Source organism: Perca flavescens, chromosome 14 (genome assembly GCF_004354835.1).
Source record: "Perca flavescens isolate YP-PL-M2 chromosome 14, PFLA_1.0, whole genome shotgun sequence".
In the NCBI taxonomy this organism is placed as follows: Eukaryota; Metazoa; Chordata; class Actinopteri; order Perciformes; family Percidae; genus Perca; species Perca flavescens.
Genome location: NC_041344.1, coordinates 15,121,889 through 15,145,442, shown reverse-complemented (window position 1 = coordinate 15,145,442; position 23,554 = coordinate 15,121,889). Strand labels below are relative to the sequence as shown.

At 40.3% G+C, this 23,554-nt stretch overlaps 4 protein-coding genes across 10 annotated transcripts in view; 1 reads left to right on the top strand and 3 right to left on the bottom strand.

Moving 5' to 3' along the window:
* Positions 1–2,886, top strand: part of akap9 (A kinase (PRKA) anchor protein 9) — a 67,428-nt gene extending 64,542 nt beyond the window's left edge. For all 7 annotated transcript variants that reach the window (XM_028596792.1, XM_028596789.1, XM_028596791.1 and 4 more), the window contains 4 exons: positions 113–207; positions 301–442; positions 1,735–1,865; positions 2,368–2,886. In XM_028596792.1, the coding sequence (XP_028452593.1) occupies positions 113–207; positions 301–442; positions 1,735–1,865; positions 2,368–2,411 (412 nt within the window). In that variant the 3' untranslated portion in view covers positions 2,412–2,886. The remainder of the gene's footprint in view (positions 1–112; positions 208–300; positions 443–1,734; positions 1,866–2,367) is intronic.
* A 2,714-nt stretch (positions 2,887–5,600) lies between these two features.
* On the bottom strand, positions 5,601–10,919 carry cyp51 (cytochrome P450, family 51). The gene is made up of 10 exons (XM_028597735.1): positions 10,552–10,919; positions 10,349–10,447; positions 9,686–9,862; positions 9,418–9,544; positions 9,049–9,223; positions 8,664–8,783; positions 7,867–8,062; positions 6,694–6,789; positions 6,347–6,515; positions 5,601–6,091 (listed from the first exon to the last, which is right to left on the bottom strand). Exons 1-10 carry the CDS (start codon positions 10,711–10,713, stop codon positions 5,913–5,915), a joined length of 1,500 nt encoding a protein of 499 aa, XP_028453536.1. The 5' UTR covers positions 10,714–10,919; the 3' UTR covers positions 5,601–5,912.
* Positions 10,920–12,017: 1,098 nt separating this feature from the next.
* krit1 (KRIT1 ankyrin repeat containing) lies at positions 12,018–18,874 on the bottom strand. The gene is made up of 17 exons (XM_028597221.1): positions 18,608–18,874; positions 17,366–17,535; positions 16,836–16,992; positions 16,543–16,635; positions 16,315–16,444; positions 15,992–16,235; positions 15,720–15,835; positions 15,390–15,533; positions 15,136–15,292; positions 14,917–15,024; positions 14,506–14,662; positions 14,094–14,245; positions 13,808–13,974; positions 13,586–13,673; positions 13,121–13,327; positions 12,542–12,658; positions 12,018–12,357 (listed from the first exon to the last, which is right to left on the bottom strand). Exons 2-17 carry the CDS (start codon positions 17,465–17,467, stop codon positions 12,268–12,270), a joined length of 2,229 nt encoding a protein of 742 aa, XP_028453022.1. The 5' UTR covers positions 17,468–17,535; positions 18,608–18,874; the 3' UTR covers positions 12,018–12,267.
* A 1,089-nt stretch (positions 18,875–19,963) lies between these two features.
* On the bottom strand, positions 19,964–22,610 carry rpz2 (rapunzel 2). Its single transcript, XM_028597619.1, has 2 exons — positions 22,504–22,610; positions 19,964–21,261 (listed from the first exon to the last, which is right to left on the bottom strand). Exon 2 carries the CDS (start codon positions 21,206–21,208, stop codon positions 20,522–20,524), a length of 687 nt encoding a protein of 228 aa, XP_028453420.1. The 5' UTR covers positions 21,209–21,261; positions 22,504–22,610; the 3' UTR covers positions 19,964–20,521.
* Positions 22,611–23,554: the final 944 nt, after the last annotated feature.

Here is a 23,554-nt window from a genome sequence, read left to right as displayed (position 1 = left end):
GCCAGTGCTATCCAAAACGTCCTCACGTTAACAACAGATGTACTGTATATGCAGTCAAAGAGATTACAACTTTGATTTTATAAAAGTAAAATCCTACACATTTTCTGCTCAGAATGCGTTTCCTAGTGAAGCGATGGCACAAGGCGACGGGGATAAGCTCCACATCCTCCTGCAGCGTCAACAAGAACGGCGCAGGACAGATTTTAGGTATCCAAAACATATCATGCTCTTTGGTTTCTACATGTTGGAGAGAATCCTTTTAGAAGCGATGCTCACTACATTTGTATTCCTCTCTCTCAGATACGGAGGTGAGAGACTCACCGTATCTTCACCCGGGAAGCGTGGAGATGTACAGAGAAAGAGGAAGTGGAGGAGTCTCCAGCGGCAGGGGCCGAAGTGGACGTGAATCCCCCAGATCGGCTGTCTCCTCCACACACCACAGGTGCAACATTTAATGGGGCTACAACTAACAATTACAGTTATTATAAATGCATCTAACAATAATTTCCAGTAGTCCATCTAGACTAGTTTATAAAATGCCAAAAATAGTGATCATCACAAGATAGCCACACAAACTTTTTCTGACCAACAACATTCTGCTTAAGTTAACATGTATCTAATGTTTTTGTGTTTACAAAATCTTCATTTAAATTGAAGGAAAATCCAATTTAGGCATGGGCCGGTATGAGTTTCTGACGGCATGATAACCTTCAGCAAAAATATCACGGGTTCACGGTATTGCGGTATTGCGGTTACAGCTTTTAAAATGTATTCCGCAACAAATTTTGACAGTGTGATACTTGGTGCACATCCCAATAACAATGGCTAAGTATAAGTATAGTGTGTGTTTTGAATAGTGCTGTCAGTTAAACACGTTATTAACGCCGTTAACGCAAACCCATTTTAACCGCATCAATTTTTTTATCACGAGATTAACGTTCCTTTTGGCCTAGCAAAAACTAGAAAACTAGAAAAACTACAACACCACACCGGATCTAGCTAGACCGGAAACAAAACAGGCACGACACACACACTTGTTTGGGCTCACGAGCCGGCCAAAGAGTAGTAGGCTAACGTTACGTTTTGAGTGGATGGTGAGCGTGAGATGCCGAAATTGATGCCAATAAGATTCTGAATGGAAAAAGTTGTGAAATTGTTCCATTGACAAGACCAAAGTGATCTGTGTGTTTTGTCGTTGTGAACCAAGCTATCATCGCAGCATGTCCAATCTGAAAAACCACTTGATGACCAAGCACACAGCTGATGCCAATTCTCCGCCCCCTCGTCAAAGCCAGGCGACAAAAGCACAAAGCAAGCCGATCCACTATTCCATTTTAAAATGAGAAAAAATAATGGGACAAAAAGAAATCAAGGGACATTTAGAATAGATAAAAATGTGCGATTAATCGCGATTAAATCTTTTAATCGTTTGACAGCACTAGTTTTGAAATGTCTGGGGTAAAAAAAACAATGTATTTGAGTTTTACCCACTGCACACTGGCAGGAAGAGGGATTTCTAAACTGCACTTTCTGTCCTTGAAGACTCGTAAGAAACAGCTACTACTGCAGGAACGGTGTGACGCAAAATTGTAGTGGTTTTGAAACCGTGACTTTTTGAAACCGAGGTATACCTTGAAACCGATAACTGGCCCATGCCTAATCCAAATCAGAACTGTTTATAGTGACATATAATGTCAGTTCTGTTAGTAAAAGGTTGGTGTCTGTGTTGTATAGGCTTCACATGGCTGGAGACCACGGAGCTCTCACCTGTTCCCACCTGCAGAGCTACGACCCCGACCGAGCGCTCACTGACTACATCTCCAGACTGGAGGCGCTGCAGAGGAGGCTGGGGAGTGTGACATCAGGTAGGCTTTGCAGTTAGTGAACAAGAAATCAGCATATGTAAAAGTTTAATACAAGAAGGGGCACCACTGGCAATTAAAATGAAAAAAGGAGGGAAAAATGTTTTTGTTTTTTTTCAAATATGAAATGTGTTTTGTTTTTTTTTTTTTTTTTGCTCCTGGAAGAGTTTCAACACCATCCTTAATTATTCTCAAGAAAGTCAACAAGAGTGACTACACTGCGTCAGTGAAGTTTCACAAGGGAAGCTGTGAATACCAAAGCAAAGGGTTGTTTCTACGGACCCTCATTAACGATTAACAAACATTATCTCACACAGACGCACACAAACACATTGTTTGACATTGTGAAAGTATGTGTAGACCCTAAATTACTGTGCGTGGGACTGAAGTTGCGATTTGGAAATTATTTGCATAAAATGTAACTTTTATCATCCCAATATTTTGAGTTTGTTGTGGTTTTTAACTCTGTGAAGTCATTTTAAAATTGCCTTTTTTTTCTCTGCAGGTGCTTCTTCATATACTCAACTGCACTTTGGCTTGAGAAGATAGACGCTGTCAAGTTACTTTGGCTTGAAAAAAACTCAGTTGCCTTTTCTCGTGCTGAGCGCTATCATTCTGGTGTGGACTGTATCTTTCCATGTGGACCAAAACACATTTTTTTACTAGTGTACGACATGTTTTATTCAGGCTTTTTGTCGCCAGCACTTGAAAAACAGCTATGTTTGTAAATGGATCTGCCTCTTTGTTGTGGATGAGCTACAATTGTGTATATTTGTCTAATGCTAATTTAAGACCTTGTGATTTATTAATTCATATGTTTGTGTTGTATGGGCGGAGCGTTAGGTAGAGAATGTTTGGGTTTATCGTTAAGGAGGCTGCTACTGGATATTCTACACTACACTGTGTTTTGCTTAGGCCAGACTACAGAGGACATTTGTAGAGAACGTATTTTTGTAAAGCGTAGGAGCTTTGAAATTTCTGGGTATTTTGTCAAAAACTGAAATAAACATTATTATTTGAAAGAGTTGAGGACTTTTCATTTCTTGTTTATCCACTGACTAAAAAATGAGGGTTGCTTTTACCGAAACAATCAGTAATACATTTGGCATTAAGTGTTGACAGTGTGTTGGAGCTGATTTTTGAAAGTTTCTTTATTGAAAGAAGGAATTGAACATTTTTTTCTGAAACAAAAGAAAAATTGCAAAAAAGACAAAATAAACCAACATACGCCATGATAAGCACAATATTTTCTGTAAGGAGAAGACCTTTAACAGTTTGATTCAAGTGGTACAGTATGAACAACACAGCTTGCACAGTGAGACATTGGGCCAGATGTAAGTACATTTGCGAATGTAGCGTTATCAGCGCCATGGCCAACCCGCAGAAAACGCATCTTGTGATACTTCAGCTCATGTCCTATCTACCAAACCTGCAGTTCATTGGGTAATCAGCGCCTTTCTCCGCCCACTATACCGTAAATTGCGTGCATCTTTCTATCATGGATCAGCCACCAAGTCAAAACAGCGAAAACAAAAGATTTAGTGATAACAAAGTTGATCTGCTTGTTCATGATGTAACAGCTTGATGCATGTTATTTCAGCATTAGTGGTGGGGAAATATGTATTGACTAGTGCGCTGTAGCAAAGCTACGGCTGAGTGCAGAGTGCGATATTCCCACTGCTGATGCTATGACTGTTTGAAAGGATCCTGATGCCAATATTTGTAATGTAGCCAGGAGTTTAACAACTGCTGGAATGGAATGTGAACGCTGAGTCGGAGATTCAATGTCATCTTTGATTTCTTCCAGTAACTGTAATACTGCATGGCTGCTTAATGATTTCGTGTTCGTTCAAATTAAAAAGTGTGATCCTTGTGGCAAAAATCCTTTCAGCTCGTTTCCTTGTCTTCGTCTTGCTCGGTTTACTGCTGCCATTTCACCAGGAGGCATATGCAAGGAAACCCGCTTGCGGCTAGCCTAGAAATCTAGACGCACCCTAGCGGAAGCCAATTTAATTTGCAGCCAGATGGCTTGCGAGCTGGAAAAACCAAACTCTAGTCAGGCCAATCACATAGTGTATAGAGTCGGTGGGCGGGGCTTATGGCTGCTGGAAGTCTGGAAGACTTGGAGTTTGGCTTTTCTTTGAGAAAAGAACAAAGAACGGCACTGAAGTCATTCTTAAAAAAGGAAGATGTGTTCGGAGTTTTGCCGACCGGATACGGCAGAAGTTTAATCTATCAACTAGCTCTGCTACCTTCTTCGCTGCTCAGAGAATTTGAAAGACAACAGTTTATTCCGCCCCTCGGATTGAGCCCTGTCAATGGTGAGTTCCCAGACCCAACATCTTGATGTGGGTCTGGCTTGTCAGGCTAGCTTGCGGCTGGTTTACACCTGCTTTTAAAGGAACATGCCGACTTATTGGGAATTTAGCTTAATTACTGTAATGTGTATGCTCCGAATTGTGACAAAAGTGACAAAATAACGCCTACATGTTCCTATTTACATGTTGTGATTTGTATAGTCACAGCGTGTACAAAAAACAACTTAACATGAGACACAGCCATCTTCTAACAGTAAACAAACCGGGAACTATATTCTCAGACAGGCTTGCTGCGAGCATATCACTCCGCCCAAGTACTATATTCTTCCGCCTGAGAATATAGTTCCCGGTTTGTTTACAGTTAGAAGACGGCTGTGTCTCATGTTACGTTGTTTTTTGTACACGCTGTGACTCTATAAATCAAAACATGTAAATAGGAACGTGTTGGCGTTATTTTGTCACTTATTCGGAGCAGTAGGATTACTGGAACCATTCACCTGCATGTTCTGTGCTGGCCTGATGCCGCTGGAGCCGTCAGACAGCGTTACAGCACGCACGGAGATGAGAAGGGTATGTATGTATGCTAAATTCCCAATAAGTCGGCGTGTTCCTTAAGAGGTGGAGAATTTTCACCGCAAAATAGAGGTGCGCTTTCACGGGCGGTTTTTGTACATACCGCGGAATACATAATTAGGCGCACTTTACGCTTCCCCTCCCATCTCTTTATGGGAAACTCCCACTTTCCCCTTCACCCTCCCATGAATGCATATGCATGACACGGAAAAGCGCAATTTGCCATTTTCAGTCCGTGCGACAGGCAGTCTGCGCTTTTACCTCAGTGCGGCCTCTTTGTACATACCTCGCCATGCTTTTACGCGCACGTTGCAAAACAAATACGCCTGAAGTGGGCGCAAAAGCGTTAGTACATCTGGCCCATTGTATTTTGCTGTTTACACTAAAGAGAGTCAGTGCTTGGTAACTCAACGAAAGCTCCTAATTAGTTCAGGTCACCTATAAAAAAAAAACACTTTGCTGCCGTGACCTTATTTAGTTCTTTTTACGATTATTCCTTTTGGCAATTTTAAAGGAAATTGATTTGTGACAGCGTGACACCAGGGGCTCACAGCTATTTACAGTGGGGGCTGTTACTGTTTCAATGTGTTTAATGGAATAAAGGAATACAATTTCACTAAGAATATTGCTTCTTTTTTTTTGGCCATCGGTGTAAATGTCTCATGAAGCAGGAATGGTGAAGTTCACTGGATGCATGCTGAGAAACCCCTAAACCAGCCAACCAGCCAAGTCTGGAATATGGACTAAAGTAAGACTCTGCTTGGTTTTACGGTTATCCACTAAATAAAACTTTCAACGGCCTCGAGGCTTCATTCACTTAACAGATGTTTCTCCTCCATCAAGGCACTGCGTCACTGATCATTTCTATTTTATTTTTTTTTAAGAATTCACATTGTGAATATTAGCATCGGTTTTCAACTCAGTCATACAGTCCGTGTAATCATCTCGGGAAACGCAAGATTAAAAAATGCATGTATTACTGTTGACATTCAGGGGGGGAGGGAAGGGCTGAAACAAGCACACAAACTAAATGGTTGGACATTCAGGCAGAGCAAAGTGCGTTCATCTAAACGTTCCTAAATAAGTCCCCGGAAGTTACAGCTTCACTTCAAACCGTCAGGATGTTGGACTGTTACTTTGTGTCTTTGCTCCATGCCTCTCACTGTTCTCTCCTCTTGTATCTGATGACGGGGTTGTGAGGGGTGTGAATCATTGTGGTGTAGTTGATTGTGGGGAAATATCCGTCCACCAGCTCAAAGTCGTACATGCGCAGTAAAGTGGACCAGATGGTTTTGATCTGGACGTAGGCAAAGTTCTCCCCGATGCAGCGGTGACGGCCTGAAGAATTGGAAAATGGAGGTACATTTTGAGTTTTTGAGTGTAAAAGCATCTGTACATAATTAAATTTCTAGTGTGCTCAGTTTTAAATCTACAGCTAAGATTTAAAATAATAAGAAGAACGCAAACTGAAATACAAGTTGAGAAGGCACATGCATTTTAACACTTTTTGATGATTCAGATACGTAATTACCATGTTAATTATTAACGAATAAAACTAGTTTCATGAAAGTTTTAATCGCAGATTTTTCTTACCAGCTCCAAACGGCACGTAGGCAAACTTCTCCCCTGCAGCGGGGTTGTCGTTGAGGTAGCGGTCAGGGTTGAACTCCATCCTCTCGGCCCAGGTGTCCTGCAGACGCTGGTTGACAGTCGGGGAGACGCAGACCTGGTGGCCCACAGGGATGGTGTATCCTGCTGCAGTCTGAAGGGAGTAAAAAAAAAACTGTGCTGAGAAATGGAGCATTAAAGTAAAAAGGGGAAACTATTTTATTGCTGAGGTCAAATACTAGAAGCAATACCAAAAGGGCTAGAAAGGAGCAACTTCTAGAATATGATTGCATGTGATTCAGGACTTGTAACCTGTAGCCAGCTGTTCTTACCTGAGGAGAGCGAGCCATCCTCATCATGGTCATGATGGGTGGGCGGAGACGCAAGGTCTCCTTCAAACAGCGCTCCAACAAGCTGAGATCCTTCAGCTGAGGATGACACCAGGACAATATTAGGATTAACGTTCTTTGTTTCCTTTAAGCACTTCAAAACAGCCAAGATTAACCGTTACTTACACCAACAGTAGAAAACAATTGGAGCATATGTAAATCTCAGGAGTAGCATCTTTATAACCTGTCTCTTCCCTTTCCTCCTCATGGACTGGGTACAATGAATAAAGTCTGTTCTTATGCACAATCTGTGAGTTTTGGTGCATTTCCTTTAGGGAAATATGATCTGCATGCATGATTGCAGTGTTATTATTAACAATAAGGGTAACTGCAGTAGCCTGTAAACTATCTTGATTTTGATTACATTACACATTTACAGTAAATGTTTATCGCCAATAAATTAATATAACCAGTAGGTAGAGCAACTTCTAGTCTAGGTCACTCAGTAGAGACAATCCTATAGGAAAACGCAGAGGTGGAGACAAGCTGCAAAACTGTTTTAATTATGACTTATTTTATTATTTCATTGTTAATCACACAAAACTATTTTATACTGTTACAGTAACTAGTTTAATCACTATGTAAAGTTAAAGTGTTAATGAAAAGCCAAAAGTTTGAAACAGGGATGTTAAAGGTGCTGTAGGTAGGATTGTAAAGATCCAGGACTTAGCCAAAAAATGGGAACATCAACAACTTCTCATTCCCTCCCCCTTTTTAGCTGAAGCCCAAAACGGTCTCCTAAGCCCCTCCGCCACACAAGGGAGAATTAATGTGTGTGCATGAGCAGTGATTGACACGCAGTTAGACACCCCCACCTGGCCCTAATTGGTGCATCTGAACAGGGAGCTGTGGATTTTTGCAAATCACACTACAGGCTGTAGGTGGTGCCTGATGAGCCGGATTTTTTTTAAATGACATGCTTCATGTAGTTCTACCGGAACATAGGGTCAGTTTCAGCAAATATGACAGAAAGTTAGTTTTATAAGTCTTATCTACTGCACCTTTAAGCTTTTTTAAGTTACTGTAGGATGTTTAAATTCCATTCTGGAAATATTGATCATTTTGTATGTTATTATAATTTTGGCCAATATAAAAACACTGTAAAATCAGCCTTACCTGATCAAAGTCGAGTGGCGGTAGGTCTTCTCCACATGCAGCCCTCTGCTCGGCGTAGCAGCGCTCCTGCAGAGCTCTGTCTCTGGCCAGGAAGAAACCCATCCAGGCGCTGGTGGTGGAGGACGTGTGCTGACCCGCCAGCAGGAGACCAATCAGCATCCCCGCGATCTCGTTATCGTTCAGGGCTCGTCCGTCTCTAAGGGGAAACAGTCCTTTTTAGAACTGGTGTGTGTTTAAAGGGCCATAATCAGATTTTAAATATTTTAGCGGAAAGCTTTCTATAGACACCTATTCAGACTTTTTGGTGATTTTCTCTGATGGTAATTTTAGTGACAGACACTTAACCTTTTTCCAGTTCTGACAATATAAACTTCCTTACATGTTTAATTGCATTGTCACAATGTAATGTGGTTTACCCGGTCCGAGAAAAAGTCTCTTAGAGTGATCCTTAGCTCAGTTATCTTTTGCTTATAGATTTAAATTAAGTATTAAATTAAGTACAATTGCTGGTCATGATTTGAGGTATATTGACTAGTATATACTAGTATATTTCTACCCTGTGATTTTGAGTTTTTTTTAGTTCATTTAAGGATCGGAAATTTGAGAAAATCCTACTATTGTGTATCTTACCAAAGAGTCAGTGTCAAAATATAAATAAAATGATATATCTTAAAAAGTCTTTGGAGACATATGATTACAGTAGATGTCTGTATGTATCTAATGATCCTTTTAAATGTGATCCAGTAGCATGAGCTTACATTTGACATTTTTGTCCTCGGACACCGAAGCTTTCTTACTTGTACGTGGCATCGATGAGGGTCTGCAAGATGTCGTCCACTTTCTCTCCAGATTGTCTGCGCTTCTGAATCACTTTGAAGAAGATGTTCTTGATCTCTGTGTGAGCTCTGTCCCTTTTCCTAACAAAGAAATGCAGTTATATTATACTAGGACAGTTTATACATTGCCATATGAGGTACAGAGTCCAACCAGGGGGGACTGGTAAACGTACTTTACATCTGAAAAATCTGTTTTTATGTATGGATGTGTTTTTCATCTTTGAATTACTGTTCCAGTGTTTTTGGACTTCTCTTGTCTAGCAATATGCTAACGCTCAAGTTTTTTTCTCAGGAATGTCTTTCTGTCTACAGATGTGTGTGTCCTGAGATCCTCCAGCACCCCTACCTGAAGCTGGGCAGGGGCAGCCAGCCGGGCAGGAGCCAGGCAGCGTGGCTGAATCCCCCGTCCAGGTCGGCATAGAGCTGGGCCACTCGCTCATTCAGCATGCTGCGGATCTCCTTCCCATGTAGGCAGCTGCTGGCTGTCAGGATGATCAGCTCAGACAGAGCCTCAAACAGGTCTAACAGGCAAAAAGTAAATTCAGTGAGAACCAAAAACGGCAACAATCCAGACAAACTCCACAAAACTTTATAGTTTTGGTAAAGGTTATAGTGATAAAAACAAGCTGGAAGGAGTCTCATTAATAGTGGATTACGTCACTTGTCAATTTTGTAATATTCATGATTTAATCAAGTTATTCGTGAAGGATCTTACTTCTCTCCCCACTGTCTCCCCATCTCTGAAAATACTCAATGGTCTCTGCCTCGATGATTTTCACGTGTTGCTTAAAATGAGCAATGTTTAGTCCGGTCTTTAACATCTTCTTTTGTTCCAAAAAGATCTGCAGACACATTAAAGAAAGCTTGTATTATAGCTGCAATGTACAGTGATTCATTTTGTAGCATTTATCAACTTTCAACTGGTTTGACTCTTTCTTCCTGATTAGTTAATAAACGAGATTTCGCAGTTAAGGTGGACTCACAGGGTTCGGCACATCATAGGCTACTCCTTTGCCAAACACTGGAGTGGTCAGTCTGGAGTAGACGTCCTCGGCATTCAGGTCCTCATTCTTGCTGTTGAACATCAGCGTGGCGGCTTCGCTGCCCAGCAGGTAGGTGAATGTACTCCCCACCATGGTGAAACTGAACACAGGGCCGTACTGTGTGTGGGCAGCAGAGACACGGGGCATTTTTTTTACTTTTTTTCATGTGAATTCCTGGATATCTTAAGCATTTTAGGCCTCTAAGACTATTCATATTACATTTTATTTTACTTGCTGATCATAAACCATGTAAATACAAACAAACAAACAATGTGGTAAGGTCAAGTGTGTGAGAGGTAAAATAAGATAGAGACAATAATTATTTTCTTTGCATGTACAAACTTCAAGATAGGGCTGCAACTAACAATTATTTTCATTTCCAATTTACCTGTGTTTTTTCTATATTAGTTTGATTTGGTTTTTGGTCATTGGTCAACAATATTTTAGTTAAATATCATAAAAGAGTAAGAAAACATGCAAATATTTACATTTGAAAAGCAGGAACAGTGAATTATTTTGCATTTTTGATAAAAGCTCTTGAACAATTGATTTATTACCAAAAAAGTTGCAGATGAATAATTTCAGTTGTATTCTAATACTTACTTTTTCATAAGCATTTTCAAGAAATTCAATGGGGCTTTTCCCAAATGCAATGGCATGACCCAGGAAGGGGATGCTGGAGGGTATGTAAGGTGGGTATTTCTGCAAAAAGGAACATAATAACAGTGGATGATGAATACAAACTGACAAAGAATTTCAACCACCATTTATGGAGAAAAAAAAAAAAGTATGTTTGGCTAACTTACCAGATCACTGTCAGAGGACTGTTTGAGCAGCACTTTAGACATATATCCCAGAGTAAGAGTGATGACAGAAGCTGCCAGCACCACGGATGTCAGGTTGTCGCTCATTTTCCCAACAGTGTCCCTGAGCAGTTTACTGCTCAATTCATACAAGTGAATAGACATTATAGCTTCCTCCGCTGGATCTAGCCTCTCAAAACACACGCCCCACAGACCAACTAAAGCCTGGAAGAAATTCGCTCTGGAGAAGGAAGATGAACGTCCACTTATTCAAAGTTTCCACAGCTGATACACATCCAGTTCATCTGATCTAATGCTCATGTAGAGGGGACGTTGGCAATATTTCCCCCAACGTCTTTACCTGTCAATAGTCGTCCTTCCCCCGCCTGACCAACGGAGGCTTTCTATTGGCTGATGACCGCGTGTCCGTCAAGCGACCGCCGCTGTGATTGGCTACCGGTACCTGAACCGATGTCTTGCTATATGATGTCACGCAGTACGAACATGGTCTGCGCCTTTATTATGTATATCTATCAATGATATCTGTGGTCTGCGCCATCAATTGTAAGATTTTTTTAAACATTTAATATTAAAATCGCTTTACTTGGCTTTAAACGTTTTCCTTTGCCTTAAAACACGTCATTCCGTGCGATTAAAAGTGTCCACTTATTTTCGGCGTCCCAGAGAGGTATCGAAATATATTATGTAGGCTACCAAGATATTGATCATTTATTGGACCCAATTAGCTAGCATTTTGCCGTCAATTAGCAGTGTATTTGAGGCTAATTAATACACCCTTTTACACCCTGAAAAAGCAAAATGACATGGACTGAGTAAACCTGGTAGATAAAGTAGGCTTTATCATTTTTTTATTTTATGACATAAAAGGCAGAGGGACCGCAGGGTTAGCTAACGTTAGCTGTTCCCAGACAACTGAGTTGGTTTTGTCTTTTTTTGCTCACCAAACGCTGCTGCCATCTTTACTCGCGCTGAGTAAAAATCATAAAATAAGAGTGTTCTTGCAAAACAGAACATGGCAAAATAATCGTTTTTTCTCGATTATACTATTTTGGTGATCGTTGGGAGCCGAAATTGAAATCGAAATTCAATTAATTGCACAGCCCTATACACACTATTGTATTATGGCATTGCTACAAGATCATTGATGTATTCTATAGTATAATTTTGTGTTCAAATATTTGCTACTTTTAATAACATTAAAATACAAAGTATTCAGTTTATTTCTAACATTAACCAGTTTGTTACATAGTTGCATCACCTAAACATTATTTTCTATTATCCTGAAGGGTTTCAGTCTAAAGCCATTAGTGATTTATATATTGTGTCAACGATCCACATCACTTCTTTGTAGAGCCTATTATTTAACTTCCCTCAGTTTACAGCTATTTGCCTCAATGGGTAATGTTACAATTTTGGTTTGGTTCAAAGTTTTCAACACAAACTCCCAATGTTCATCCATCAATCAGTTTATTAAAACACAACATTAAATAAACATATTTACATGCACTCAAAATATTCGACTCGTCAAAATACACAAAGTGAGGTTGTAAAAGACATCGGTAAGCATAATAAACAAAATGAGGAGCTTGTGGAGCGGATGACTTTGCTCTTTATCCAGAGTTATTGCAGTCAAGGGGAGAGTCAGTGAGAAGAACCTGCACTGGGATCTTTGGCAGCTGTGGTTTCTTTAAAAGGTTTTCAGCCGTAAGCATATTTGTCCGTTACACTTTTATCATTTGGTGTCATTTGTCCACTCAGCTTCATCAAAAGCTTCACAATAAGGCCAGCCTATAAGGAAATAATGAACATAAGAGAGACAGTGTTTATGTTTTAACTTTTTTTTCAATGTGAACATTTGAACTTGAGCGTTCATCGTTGAGGTCTTTAAAATATTCAGCATTATAAATGCACTCTCAGCTGTTTACAGTCATGATTTGTATTCTTAGTTTCTGGAACATACTGGAGTAGTTACCTGTTTTGTGTGCACAATGAAGTTCATTTTATTGTCACCACTGTGTATCTGGAAGTACTGGTCAGCGTGTCCAAGCTGCCACATGAATGTGCAATACTCTAAGCTGATGAGAAGGACCTGGGAGTGCAGAGGTTTAACAAATTATCATACTGAGCAGCACGCACAAAAGAGAGACATCAAACCAAATGTTCAATTAAAAACACAAAGAAGAAAAATATTATATATTAAATATTTCAGTTATTAATAACTCACCCATATGTAATCTCAGCTTTCTTACAGGCTATTGTTATTACTATTAAATGTAACCCTTTCACATCCAGTTTCCCCCTTTTCTTTTTCCCCTTACAAAGCCTTTAAGTTGGAAAAATCATCTTATTCTACACAGTATGACAGTATCATGTACATTCAGTATCAGCTTATCTCAACTTTTCATTGAAGCTATATGATGTTTAAATCTAAATAATAATAAGCATGTTTAAATGAAGTCAAATATTCAGTCCAGTCGGCTTGTGCTGCAGAATTGCAGGTAACATTTGGAACGGTTGGTGTTTCAAAAAATAGAATGAAAGATGGCGATACCTTGGTCTCCATATTCATGAGGTGCAGCCCCTTTGTGTTGACCCCGACGTAGACGCGGATGACTTTGTGGTTGCTGGCGCTGGCCTTGGTGTAGACCTGGCCCGTGAAGAAGGCCGCTCCGTAGGTCGGGATGTCCCAGCAGTTCTGCAGGAAGAGTCGCTGCAGGTGGTGCATCTCTTTACTCACCCCTTCACTGTTGCTAAGGGCCTGTCACAGGGAGAGAACAGTCTGTCAATGAAGCCAGCAGTGGGTTTCCATTTAAAGAATAAAGCCCTATTTGCACAGAACTAGTGTTACCAGAGGATCTCATTTGATTTAGAAATTACAACCATGGCGGATTTGCACAGGAATAGGATCACAGACAACCTCCGCAATTATTACAAATGACTAAAGGTCCACAGATAATACCAGTCCCGTGCGAATAGGGCTGAAGAGGAAATTGTACAGTGAAAACTTCAATCGTACTTTGTATTCATGCAGTATCCTGTTGGTCCAGTGGTATGCTTTGCTTTTCACCTTGGATATCGGCACAATTGATTTCAGATTTTCCTCACTGTTGAAAACAAAACACAGAAAAATACAACAACATACAACAACTCAAGCCGGACATAAATACAATAAAATAAATAAAGTTTGATTTGATATCACAGACAAAAAGGTTAATGTGTGTGTAAAACAGTGTTTTACTTGAGGAACCCTTGCTTATGCTTCTTGCTCTCATAGCTGCCATAGATGATCTGCAGGAGGAGGCTGGCCAGTGTGATCAGCTTGCTGTCTGGAGCAGGAAAAAAGCCTTTCAGGAGGCAGTGACGGGCCTCGTCGAAAAGAATGAGGATGGCCAAAGGATCCTCCACCTTGGAACAAAACAGTGAGTAACACGGTGATGACTAACACCTGACAGGTGTCGAGTAACCAAGGTCAATCACCGTCCCACATTTCAATAATAAACAAGCCGCTTCTTGTAGTGTGATACCTTTTTCTCAACTTCAAGAGGCAGCCGGACGTCCCTGCGGAGGAAAAGCTGAGGCGTTTCCCTTTGAGGATCGAGCACCGTCAAGTCTGTCACAATCTCTGTCCAGATCCGCATGTGCTGCAGGGGCTTGTGGTACGGCTTCAGCTGCAGGTCTGACACACAAAATGCACACCAATGTTACTGCAATCTTCTTTTTTTGCAATGATAACATACTACAAAAAAGGCTAATTGCACACATGATGTTGATAAATTTTGCAGTTAAAGATAAAAAGATTTCTCAATATACTATTCAATCTTTTAGTATTATGGTCACTGAATCTAAAAGCAACATATAACATTTGATCAAACTTTTCTGGTATAAAAACAGTTTGACAAACTGTCTCTCTCTCATGTGTCTTATGAGTGAACTCACGGAGGTTCTCAGAACAGATCCAGATGGTGAAGTACTGCTGGGTGTCCTGGGAAAGACGCATGCCTTCCATGATCTGCTGCACCGTTGTGTTGTTGCCGTGCTTTAGCTCCACAGAGCGATATGAGCCGTCCATACGGTAGATACGCACCTTCTCATACTGTGGAACACACATACATACCATAAACAAAACCAAGTGAAGCAGCTAAGTCCTTTCTTATTAAAAATAAAACACATATTTTAAAAAAAAAAATCTGCAGGAGACCTCGGACTAATCTTGAGAAGATAGCACCATCTAGTGACCAACTGCTATGTTTAGATATCGTAAAAGCAAACTTAAATTTCAAGCAAACTTTATTTTCATCTTCTCATTACAAATACAGCATTTAGATTAGAGTCTGATGTGTGACTCACTGGTTTGCTGTTGGCTTGCTGCAGAAGCTTCACCGTCTCCTCCCATTCCATCTGTTTGTTCTCCTCACACACCTGAAGAGGTGATCTCTTCTGCTGGTCTTCTATGTGCTGTCGGTGGAAAAGACAGTATAATTGCATTGTAAAATTGTCCATTGCAGCTTTGGGAAAAAATAAGAAGACAGCCAAATGTTGAGACAACACCAACGTCACGTTTCGTACCCGGTCGATCTCGGGGTGCTGCAGCAAGAGTTGCACTATCTCTGCGTGGCCTCCTCTGGCTGCAAAGTGCAGAGGAGAGCTGAGCTGGCCATTCAGCAAGTTTGGATTACAGTTACCTTTCCCCAGTAACAGCTTGGTTGCCTCGACTTTACCGTGCCTGAATGAAACCAAACTGAACTTTACCACAACTCATCATAAACAAGACAAACCAAAATCCAAGAAAATAAAATCTTTTGGATAAGCGTCAGGCTCACCAGCAGGCATAGTGAATGGGAGCCCAGTGGTCACTGTCCAGCTGCTTGACAGAGAAACCGCTGTCCAGAAGCTTAGACAGCAGCTCTGTGTCTCCTTCACAGGCACTGCGGTGGAGGGGGAAGTCGTCCACCCACTGGCGCTCCCTGCAGAGAATTTTGTTAATATAATTTAAATGAGGTGGAAAGAAAAAGAAGAAAGGGGTAGTCAGGAAAAGGTTTGGCCATTGCCAAACCTTTGACACAAAGAAATAGACACAAAGAAGAGCAGAAGTTGACCGGAGATGACAGTAATAATGATGTGGTCCATGTACTGTAAGAATAACCCCTCACTTGTCTTCTGCCACACAGTTAGGACCATGTTGCCACTTCTCCCTGTTGGGGATCTGGATCTTGGAGTAATCGGGCGCTCCGAGCCCAAAGTACGGGTTGATGATAACTTTGTCCACCTGTAAGTTTATATTACTAACATTACTAGTAATTACTAACAAAATCCATTTCTATCTTTTAGACAACCAATCTCCCCTGGTAAATTACATCAAATATGTCCATTCCTCATCCATTTTCTCTAAAGTTTCTTCTGGTACTAAAGAAATCGGACTCACCCGGTTGGTATACTGCAGATCAGAGCCGTAGAGCGGGTTGAGGATGCACATGTCTGCCTTCTCCAGTGACATCATCTTGCTCTTGATCTCCAGAGCAGTGTAGCCCATGTGCAGACCCTCGTCACTCAGTTTGCCCTCACTGCTGTAGGCCGGGTTGCTCACGTTGGTCTTCACCCGCTCAACGGGTGCGGGTCTGAACAGAGCTTGGATGGCGTGAGGCACAGTGTGCTGCTCTGCTAGCCATCTATGGAGGTCAAAGAAGCAAAGTTAAAGCCTGGTTTCTCCAAAGCCTCACCCGAGAAGTTTTTTCAAATTATCCTCACTTGTCTAAAGCCAGAAGCATCTTGGAGGTGACTGAGCAGAAGTGAATGCTGGTCTCGCTGCACACCCGCATGATGTCCTGGAAGCAGTAGAAGCTCGGGCTCCCGGCAATGTACGCAGGCTTGCTGTTGTCTGTTCAGAGTGATTCATTAATATACAGTATGTTAACTATTTTTTACAATAACCGAAGCATCACTTTAGTAAGACAGATTCTTTGTTTTTTTGCTCACCTTTAACACTGACTGGCACAACAAAAAGCGAGGCCTCTTTTCCTTCATTGGTTCCATCAAGGAGGAATTTCTTCAGATGCACCACACGCTTTCCTGAAACCCCAAATGTTGTTTATCTCATTGGTTCCCAATCTTAGAGGTCAGCTCAAAGATGTGCAGCCTGTGACAAGAGTCACAAGCCAGAAAGGTTTGCGAGCCACTGGTTTAAATGACAGTCACAAGTGGTGATACTGTATGCACGTCTTCGATTAAAAATACAAGGAGTGTGAATGTCCCAAATGTCTTACACTCACCTATGAAGCCTTGGTTATTGGATATCGGTCTGATTGTTTCGTCAACATAATCCAATATGGATTTGGATTTGTCTCCTGCTGCTTGGATCTTTGTCGCCAGGAGGACTTTCTTTCTTTTCTTCTCCTTCCCCTCCAAAGGCACCTCAATCAGCAGGATCTTTCCAGGAACCAATAGAAACATGGAAACTGAGTTAAAAATACTGGACTGGACACACTGGTTCAACACCTGTTCAGACGTCATTGGCTGTTGTTGGTATTCTGTTTCATTGTATGGCTTTAGAAAAATTATTTAGTGGTAATTGTTGGTCATTAGGTCATCATTTATAATATTGGTAATTCAAGAAATGCTGCTTATTGTCTGGTCCAGCTACACACGGAAAAACTAACATTAACTTTATTAAGCTTCTGTAATTTATATCTCTCAGAAGAAAGATTAGCTTTTTCTTTGTCCCTTTCATTTTAGATTTCATTTTTTATTTGCTTAGATGTTGAGGCCAGCAGGTGATCTACTGCGAGGACCAGCACATTACCTCATAGGCTTTGGCTCTGTACTCCTTTGAGCTCAGGCTGACTTGACTCTTTGGGCGAATGACAGCAACAAACACATCCTCGAGGCTGTCTTCGTTGCCCATACTGCTGTCTCTTTCTCAGTCCCGACAAAATGTTCTACACAAGGGCCAAATGCTGTGGAGATGCATCCCTGAAACAGAAGATCACAGGGGGAGTCAATGGTTTCACAACTGTTAGAGATAAGTCACATATAAGACTGCCACCCAGTTTAAGGTTAAATCTGGGCAATTCTGACAAAACAAAACTCCAAATAACTTTGCTCTTTTATAATGAAATACCAGAAATGTGGTGATCCTTTGGGAATGTCTTGTTGGTGTTTTATACACTATTTAGGCTAATGTAAATAAGACTAATCATTTAGTTTGTATCTAATGTGTATCTAATTTTAAAAATCGATTTGTCTGAAGTCATTTTTCAAGCAAAAATGTCGAACATTCTCTAGGTAAGCTTCTCAAATGTGGGGATTATAGGCTACATTATAGACAGAAATATCTATTAATTGAGACAATAATTGATTAAACAATAATGAAAATAATTGTTAGTGGCAGGCCTAATCTAAACAAAGACTGAGTGTTGGCCAAAATGTCTTATTTCCCTTAAAGGGTCAATCCACTAGGGAAAATTGCACCACTTACTGTAATTGTAATGCAACTTTTACTAACCAGAACAGACAACGTTTGAGGTACATGATTGTAATACATTACAATACAAATATAATACATTATTTTTCTAACTTTTTAGTCAAAACACAACAGTGTAACCAACAGTAATACTTGATATTGCAACGTAAAGTCACCTGTGATATAGTCATGACATCCATCACATAGAGGCTTATAGCAACTTTTACTATGCTTTATGAACATGTTATAATAACGCATTTCGCAGGTGCTACAGGTTTCAGGTTTTTTCTCTTCAAAGACATACAAATAATAACAATATAGTACCATTAATAACCCTCCCCTCAGAAATCAACTTGTTGAGATCAGAGGGAGGTCACGCCCCGGAAACCAAACTCTGTTGTCTTTAAATAGTCATCACACAAAGTAAATTATATGCTATATATATATATGACTACACCTGGATCAAACTATTAGTCGATACATTTTCTCGTCCACAATAAACACGATCAACTACAGCAGCTGGAGCCGGGATGCTACACTTATCATCACCGCTTTTCCGCTCGTTGAGCGGATGAAACTTACCGAAAGCGACGTGACTTTTTCTTCAAACAGACCAAACACAGCTTTTCTCGGCTCTCGGCGAGTTTTAACATGTTGATTTTAACAGTCCGCAGCCGGGAGACTGCTCCAGATAAACCTCCAGAGCAGTTATTTTGTTGAAGTAGTTGCTAGGCCTGTGAGTTAACTTGGGGCAGGGCTGCAGAGACAAACAGAGGAATCGCGTTACGTTTCATGACAGCAGCTCCGTTCAGACTACAGAGGACTCTGGTGGTGAGGGGGACTCAATGCGGCAGCATTACATAATGACACACTGCAGGTTTTTATTATTTCTTAACTATGGGATCTTCAACGTTTTTTAAGCCAAGGACCACTTAACTGAGAGAGAGACGGAGCAGGGACCCCCTACTACATATATTAAGTTGCATATTAAACTGGGCCTACAACAACGTGTAGGGCAGCCACAACCTAAAATACATACATTTTTAGTGCATAGAATACTTAGATATTAAAATATTAGTTGGCGTGATTTTATAAATCATGTGTTAATGTTAAACATAGCATTGTAGCACAGTGAATCCTTAGAATTAACTGTATCTGTGGATGGCTACCTTAGTGACTACCTTACCTATAGGCCAGTAGCCTATCATCAATGTGCATTTGTTTGTTTTTTACAAATAGGTTGATTTATATTTGCTAATAATATGAAGGATTCATGTTATGACATTTTCATTTTTAAAAAAGACTTTCAAAACATTAACAATAATTTGGTGGGCCCCCGTGCAGTAACTCTGAGGACCCCCTAGGGGCCCCGGACCCCTCTGTTGAAGATCTCTGGATCTATACTTTAAAAAAAAAAACTTAAAATAAGAGCTGTTTTGTATAACAGTTTTTGAAACATGTGGAATATATAATTATTTCTATTTCATGTAATTGTTCTTCATTTGATTTCATGCGACAAATTAAATTGATTATATTTACAGGGACCAGGGTTTCCCCCGGTGTATTGCAAGCCTGGTGGCCCACCGGGCCTAGTTGCCCCCCACCAGGCCTAAGCCACTGGGATATATTTTGTAATTGTAAATCTTCAGTCAGCTTTTAGCTCTGACTTAAAGTAGGGCCTTATGGAATCTGTGTTTACATTTTTTTTTTATTCTCAATTTCGCGATTCCATCCATGATTCTGTTATCACAGAAACTATTGGGCTTTATAATGCTGCCGTCAGTCTTTGATTGGCCCCAGCCATGGACGAGCTAGACCAGCTGTTATCTCCTGTTTGCAGTTTTTATGCTATGCTAAGCTAATCTGCATTTCCCAGTGGTTATAACCCTCCTTAATGGGTTGCATTTCTTTACATATTGTTAGACATAAAGACACAAATAGTTTTTATGAGTTTATTGTTTACCTGGTATCTTGAAAGTGGTTTGGTTTCATGTAAAGTAAGGTATATTCAACAGAAGTATTGAGAGCAGTTTTTTCCAGAATGGGGTTTTTAGTGTGTTGTATGGATACAAAGTATGAATTAATGTTGAATTCAGAGCTATGCCCCTATAAACAGCCTTATGACAATTTAATGATTGTTGGTGTTAGTGTGGATGAAATGAATTTCATTTATATTCAATTTTATCGACTAATAATATGTACATTTTAATTGAAGAGATTGTATAAAACTTCAGCATACATTGGCATGTAACAAGTAGCAACTGAAACATATAGTGGTCTCTTTTAAACAACAAATGACATACAATGTTGATACAATAACTCAAATGCTGCAATAAGAATATCAGGTGCAGCTCAAGAAGTGCACAAATAAAAGCATGGCTTTGGTTTTATTTAGAAATATATATAGGCCTATATTATAACCTATTTTGTCTTTTTTCATTGGTCCATAGGTGAAAGTACAGCTTGTTCCCAGACGTCCTCTCTGCTGGTCCATGTTCAGGAAGAGTTGTCTTTGCACTGACTGAGCACCTCCTGCATCTTCTGTTGGATGTCCTCAACCCTCTTGATCCACTTCTCCCGCACTTCGTCTTCGTCATCCTCTGTAACAGCTGTGTAGGCCATGAGGGCGATGAGGCCCATGTGGAACAGGTGGGTGATGTGTGAACAGCGGCGCTCCATGATCTCACGGTCGCCGTTGCAGTTGTCCAGGTACACCTTTAGCAGGGGTCTTCCAAACAGCAACTTGGTACCCATCACACCGCGGTAGTACACATCCAGGCTCATGTCACTCTTGTCTCTCTCATAAATCTTCTCAAAGGTCTTCATGTAGCGCTCTGTGTTGTCTGGATCTTTCTTCACCTGCAACACCATGTTGTTGAAGGCAGTGTACTGGTGCTTGATGTACTCCTCGTACTTGCCGTATGTTTCGTTTACCTCGTCGATGCGGATCTGCCTCAGGCATTGTTGGTTCTTTTCAGAGATGCTCTCCAGTTTGGTGTAAAGTGGCTGGAATTCCTTGTCTAGAGCGTGGCCCTCCTCAGTAATCAGGCCTTTGCGAGCCACCCCAACCAGGGACGAGACTATGCCAAAGATGGGGTCGATGGAGGAGGCAAAGGAGGACACCTTCTCTACGCAGAACAGCACCTTGACTGCAGTTTTCTTGATCTTTGCTGCATCAGCCATCGCTGCTGCTTTTCTTCTGCCACGTTAGGGTTCACAAAAAGTGAGTCCGGAGGCTGGAGAGATACAAAAATCACCATATGTTCAAATTAATAATTAGTATAGTTTTAAAACGGAATCCGTACTCTGCATGGTAGCTTCAGCTTCTGACCACATCTTCTAAAAGCTTTACCAAAAGGATTGATCACAGAAGGTCTTGAACGTTGCTTCTTTCTGCATTACCCTAAAAATGTAACTCTTGGCGGACTCTCAGGTTGCTGTTGCTACAGCCCACATGTCACCAGCTGCTGCACATACGCCATATTGCAGAAGGTGTCATATTACAGTCTAATGTAACCGGCAACAGGTCACAATGAGGGTTCATGTTGTCGGCAGTGTTACACAGAGCTTCAACATGTGAGCAGGAGGAAACTAGAATTCAAAGTAAATTATATTTTTGTATTATTATTATTTTCTTAATTATTTGATTAATTGTTTGGTCTATAAAACGTCGGAAGTAGTAAAGGGTGATGTAGATCATCACAATTACCCAAAGCCTATGTTGACATGTTGATGTTGCTTATTTTATCTGAACAGACTAAAACCCAAAGACATTTAGTTTAATATCACAAAAGATTTAGACCAGCAAAAATTCACACTTAGAAGTGCTGGAACCAGTTATTTTTTGGCATTTTAGCTTTAAAAAAAATTACTTGAGCGATTCATCTATCATATTGTTAGTTGCCTATTCATTTTTTTTTTGTCAATCGATTAATCAACTAATTGTTGCAGCTCAAGAGGAAACATGTTGTTTTCCCATAAGGAATAACAGAATTAAGCATTTAGTTAAAATACAACACTTAAATGAGGTATTACAGATGACATGTCAGAAATCTACAACTAGTTTCTACCAAATCAATCTCTACTGCATCTTCTCATAGTTTTGACATTAATCATCCTTCTCATTGTTGTCCTGCAGGAAAAAGAAACCCAGGGACAACAGTGGGTGTGTCTTCTTAACATGTTACACAAGAAAGACTGGAAATAAACAAATGGTTACGTGTCTTACGATGTATTTTCTTTATTCATTTAAATAACCTCCAGTGGTTATTTGGCACCTTTGACTTTAATTAAGGATGTGCTATTTTGTTTGTTTTCGAGCCTGTTTCTCTCATTTCCTGATTCCCAACCACACGCACATAAATCAACCATCTTTCACGTTCATTTTAACAGTCCTAGCTGACTCAGCTATCAAACAGAGTTTAATCATCCTTCAGATCATAGATTAGAAAGCACTGAGGTGACAGCTGTTTACTCACCAGTGAAAAAACTGTTGGAATCACTCTGTATGCTGAAGCCGTCTGACTTTCCTTTCTACCATTTTCCTTCCTAGTTAAATGAGGACAGCCCCTTCCTGCCAAATAGGGGAGTTAACACGAGGAAGTGACTCAAGCATGCCGTGTGCTGATTGGATGAGGGAAGATCCTCCAGACGGACTGCGGCTGCAAGCTCCAACCACAGGCTGCAACACAGGCAGTGAATGACAGGGTATGTTTTTCATTGTGTTGTTTTACTCACTGGTCCCCACACCTTCCAAACCAGTATGGGTGACCAGATACCACAGAGATTATCAGTACACAGAAGTAGAAGACAATGTCACACTTTATAACCAGGAAACAGGATCACTTTTGTGTCTGAGTATCACTGATAATGCCAGACTGACACATTTAAACACGTCTTTTAGCAGTTACATTCACAGAGCACTAAGGACGTAAAGGGTCAGTTCTCCCAAATTACAGAAGATTTATTTTCTCACTTATAAAAGTCAAGCTGATGGATTTGGTTGCATTTGCCAAGGTTTTGAAATACAATGGAATGTTTTTTTTTTTTTTTTTTTGTTGTTGTGCTCACAGCATTAAAAATTACATTTGAAAATTTCTCCGAATAGAATTGGCCTTTCATTCACACATTTGCATGGTCTTTAAAACTAGAATCTTAATAATCACAATAACCAAAATTATGTTTTATTAGGATATAAGGTGCAACTGAAGTGTAAATGTAAACAGGACATGAAATATAGCAAAACATATGTTTAAAACATTTGACAGCAACATTTCATTCCAGAAACAATGTCACAGCTATCATATAAAAAGACAGAATAAGCTTGTGGCCCCATGGTGAATACATACATACAGTAATTATGCTGGAGAAATATTAAAAACCTTTATTATTATTTTTTTATTGTTATAGTAAGGGTTACAGTACAAAGTAAACTCCACCGCAGATCATTAAAACCCACAAATTCTTAGCAACAATTCCAAAGAAGTGACCTCTGTGTCCTCAAACGTCACCTGACAGTGTTACCTTTTT

Bases quoted from the DNA above. Each gene is read 5' to 3' on its own strand.
- cyp51 (XM_028597735.1), bottom strand. From the start codon at position 10,713: ATGTCTATTCACTTGTATGAATTGAGCAGTAAACTGCTCAGGGACACT. The intron at 9,863-10,348 runs GTAAGTATTAGA...GCCCACACACAG, and splicing joins TTGAAAATGCTTATGAAAAA to TACGGCCCTGTGTTCAGTTT. The intron at 8,063-8,663 runs GTAAGAAAGCTT...GTTTCCCCTTAG, and splicing joins CTCATCGATGCCACGTACAA to AGACGGACGAGCCCTGAACG.
- rpz2 (XM_028597619.1), bottom strand. From the start codon at position 21,208: ATGGCTGATGCAGCAAAGATCAAGAAAACTGCAGTCAAGGTGCTGTTC.
- krit1 (XM_028597221.1), bottom strand. From the start codon at position 17,467: ATGGGCAACGAAGACAGCCTCGAGGATGTGTTTGTTGCTGTCATTCGC. The intron at 16,236-16,314 runs GTGAGGATAATT...TGACCTCCATAG, and splicing joins ATGCTTCTGGCTTTAGACAA to ATGGCTAGCAGAGCAGCACA. The intron at 14,246-14,505 runs GTGAGTTCACTC...TTTGTGTGTCAG, and splicing joins GATCTGTTCTGAGAACCTCC to ACCTGCAGCTGAAGCCGTAC.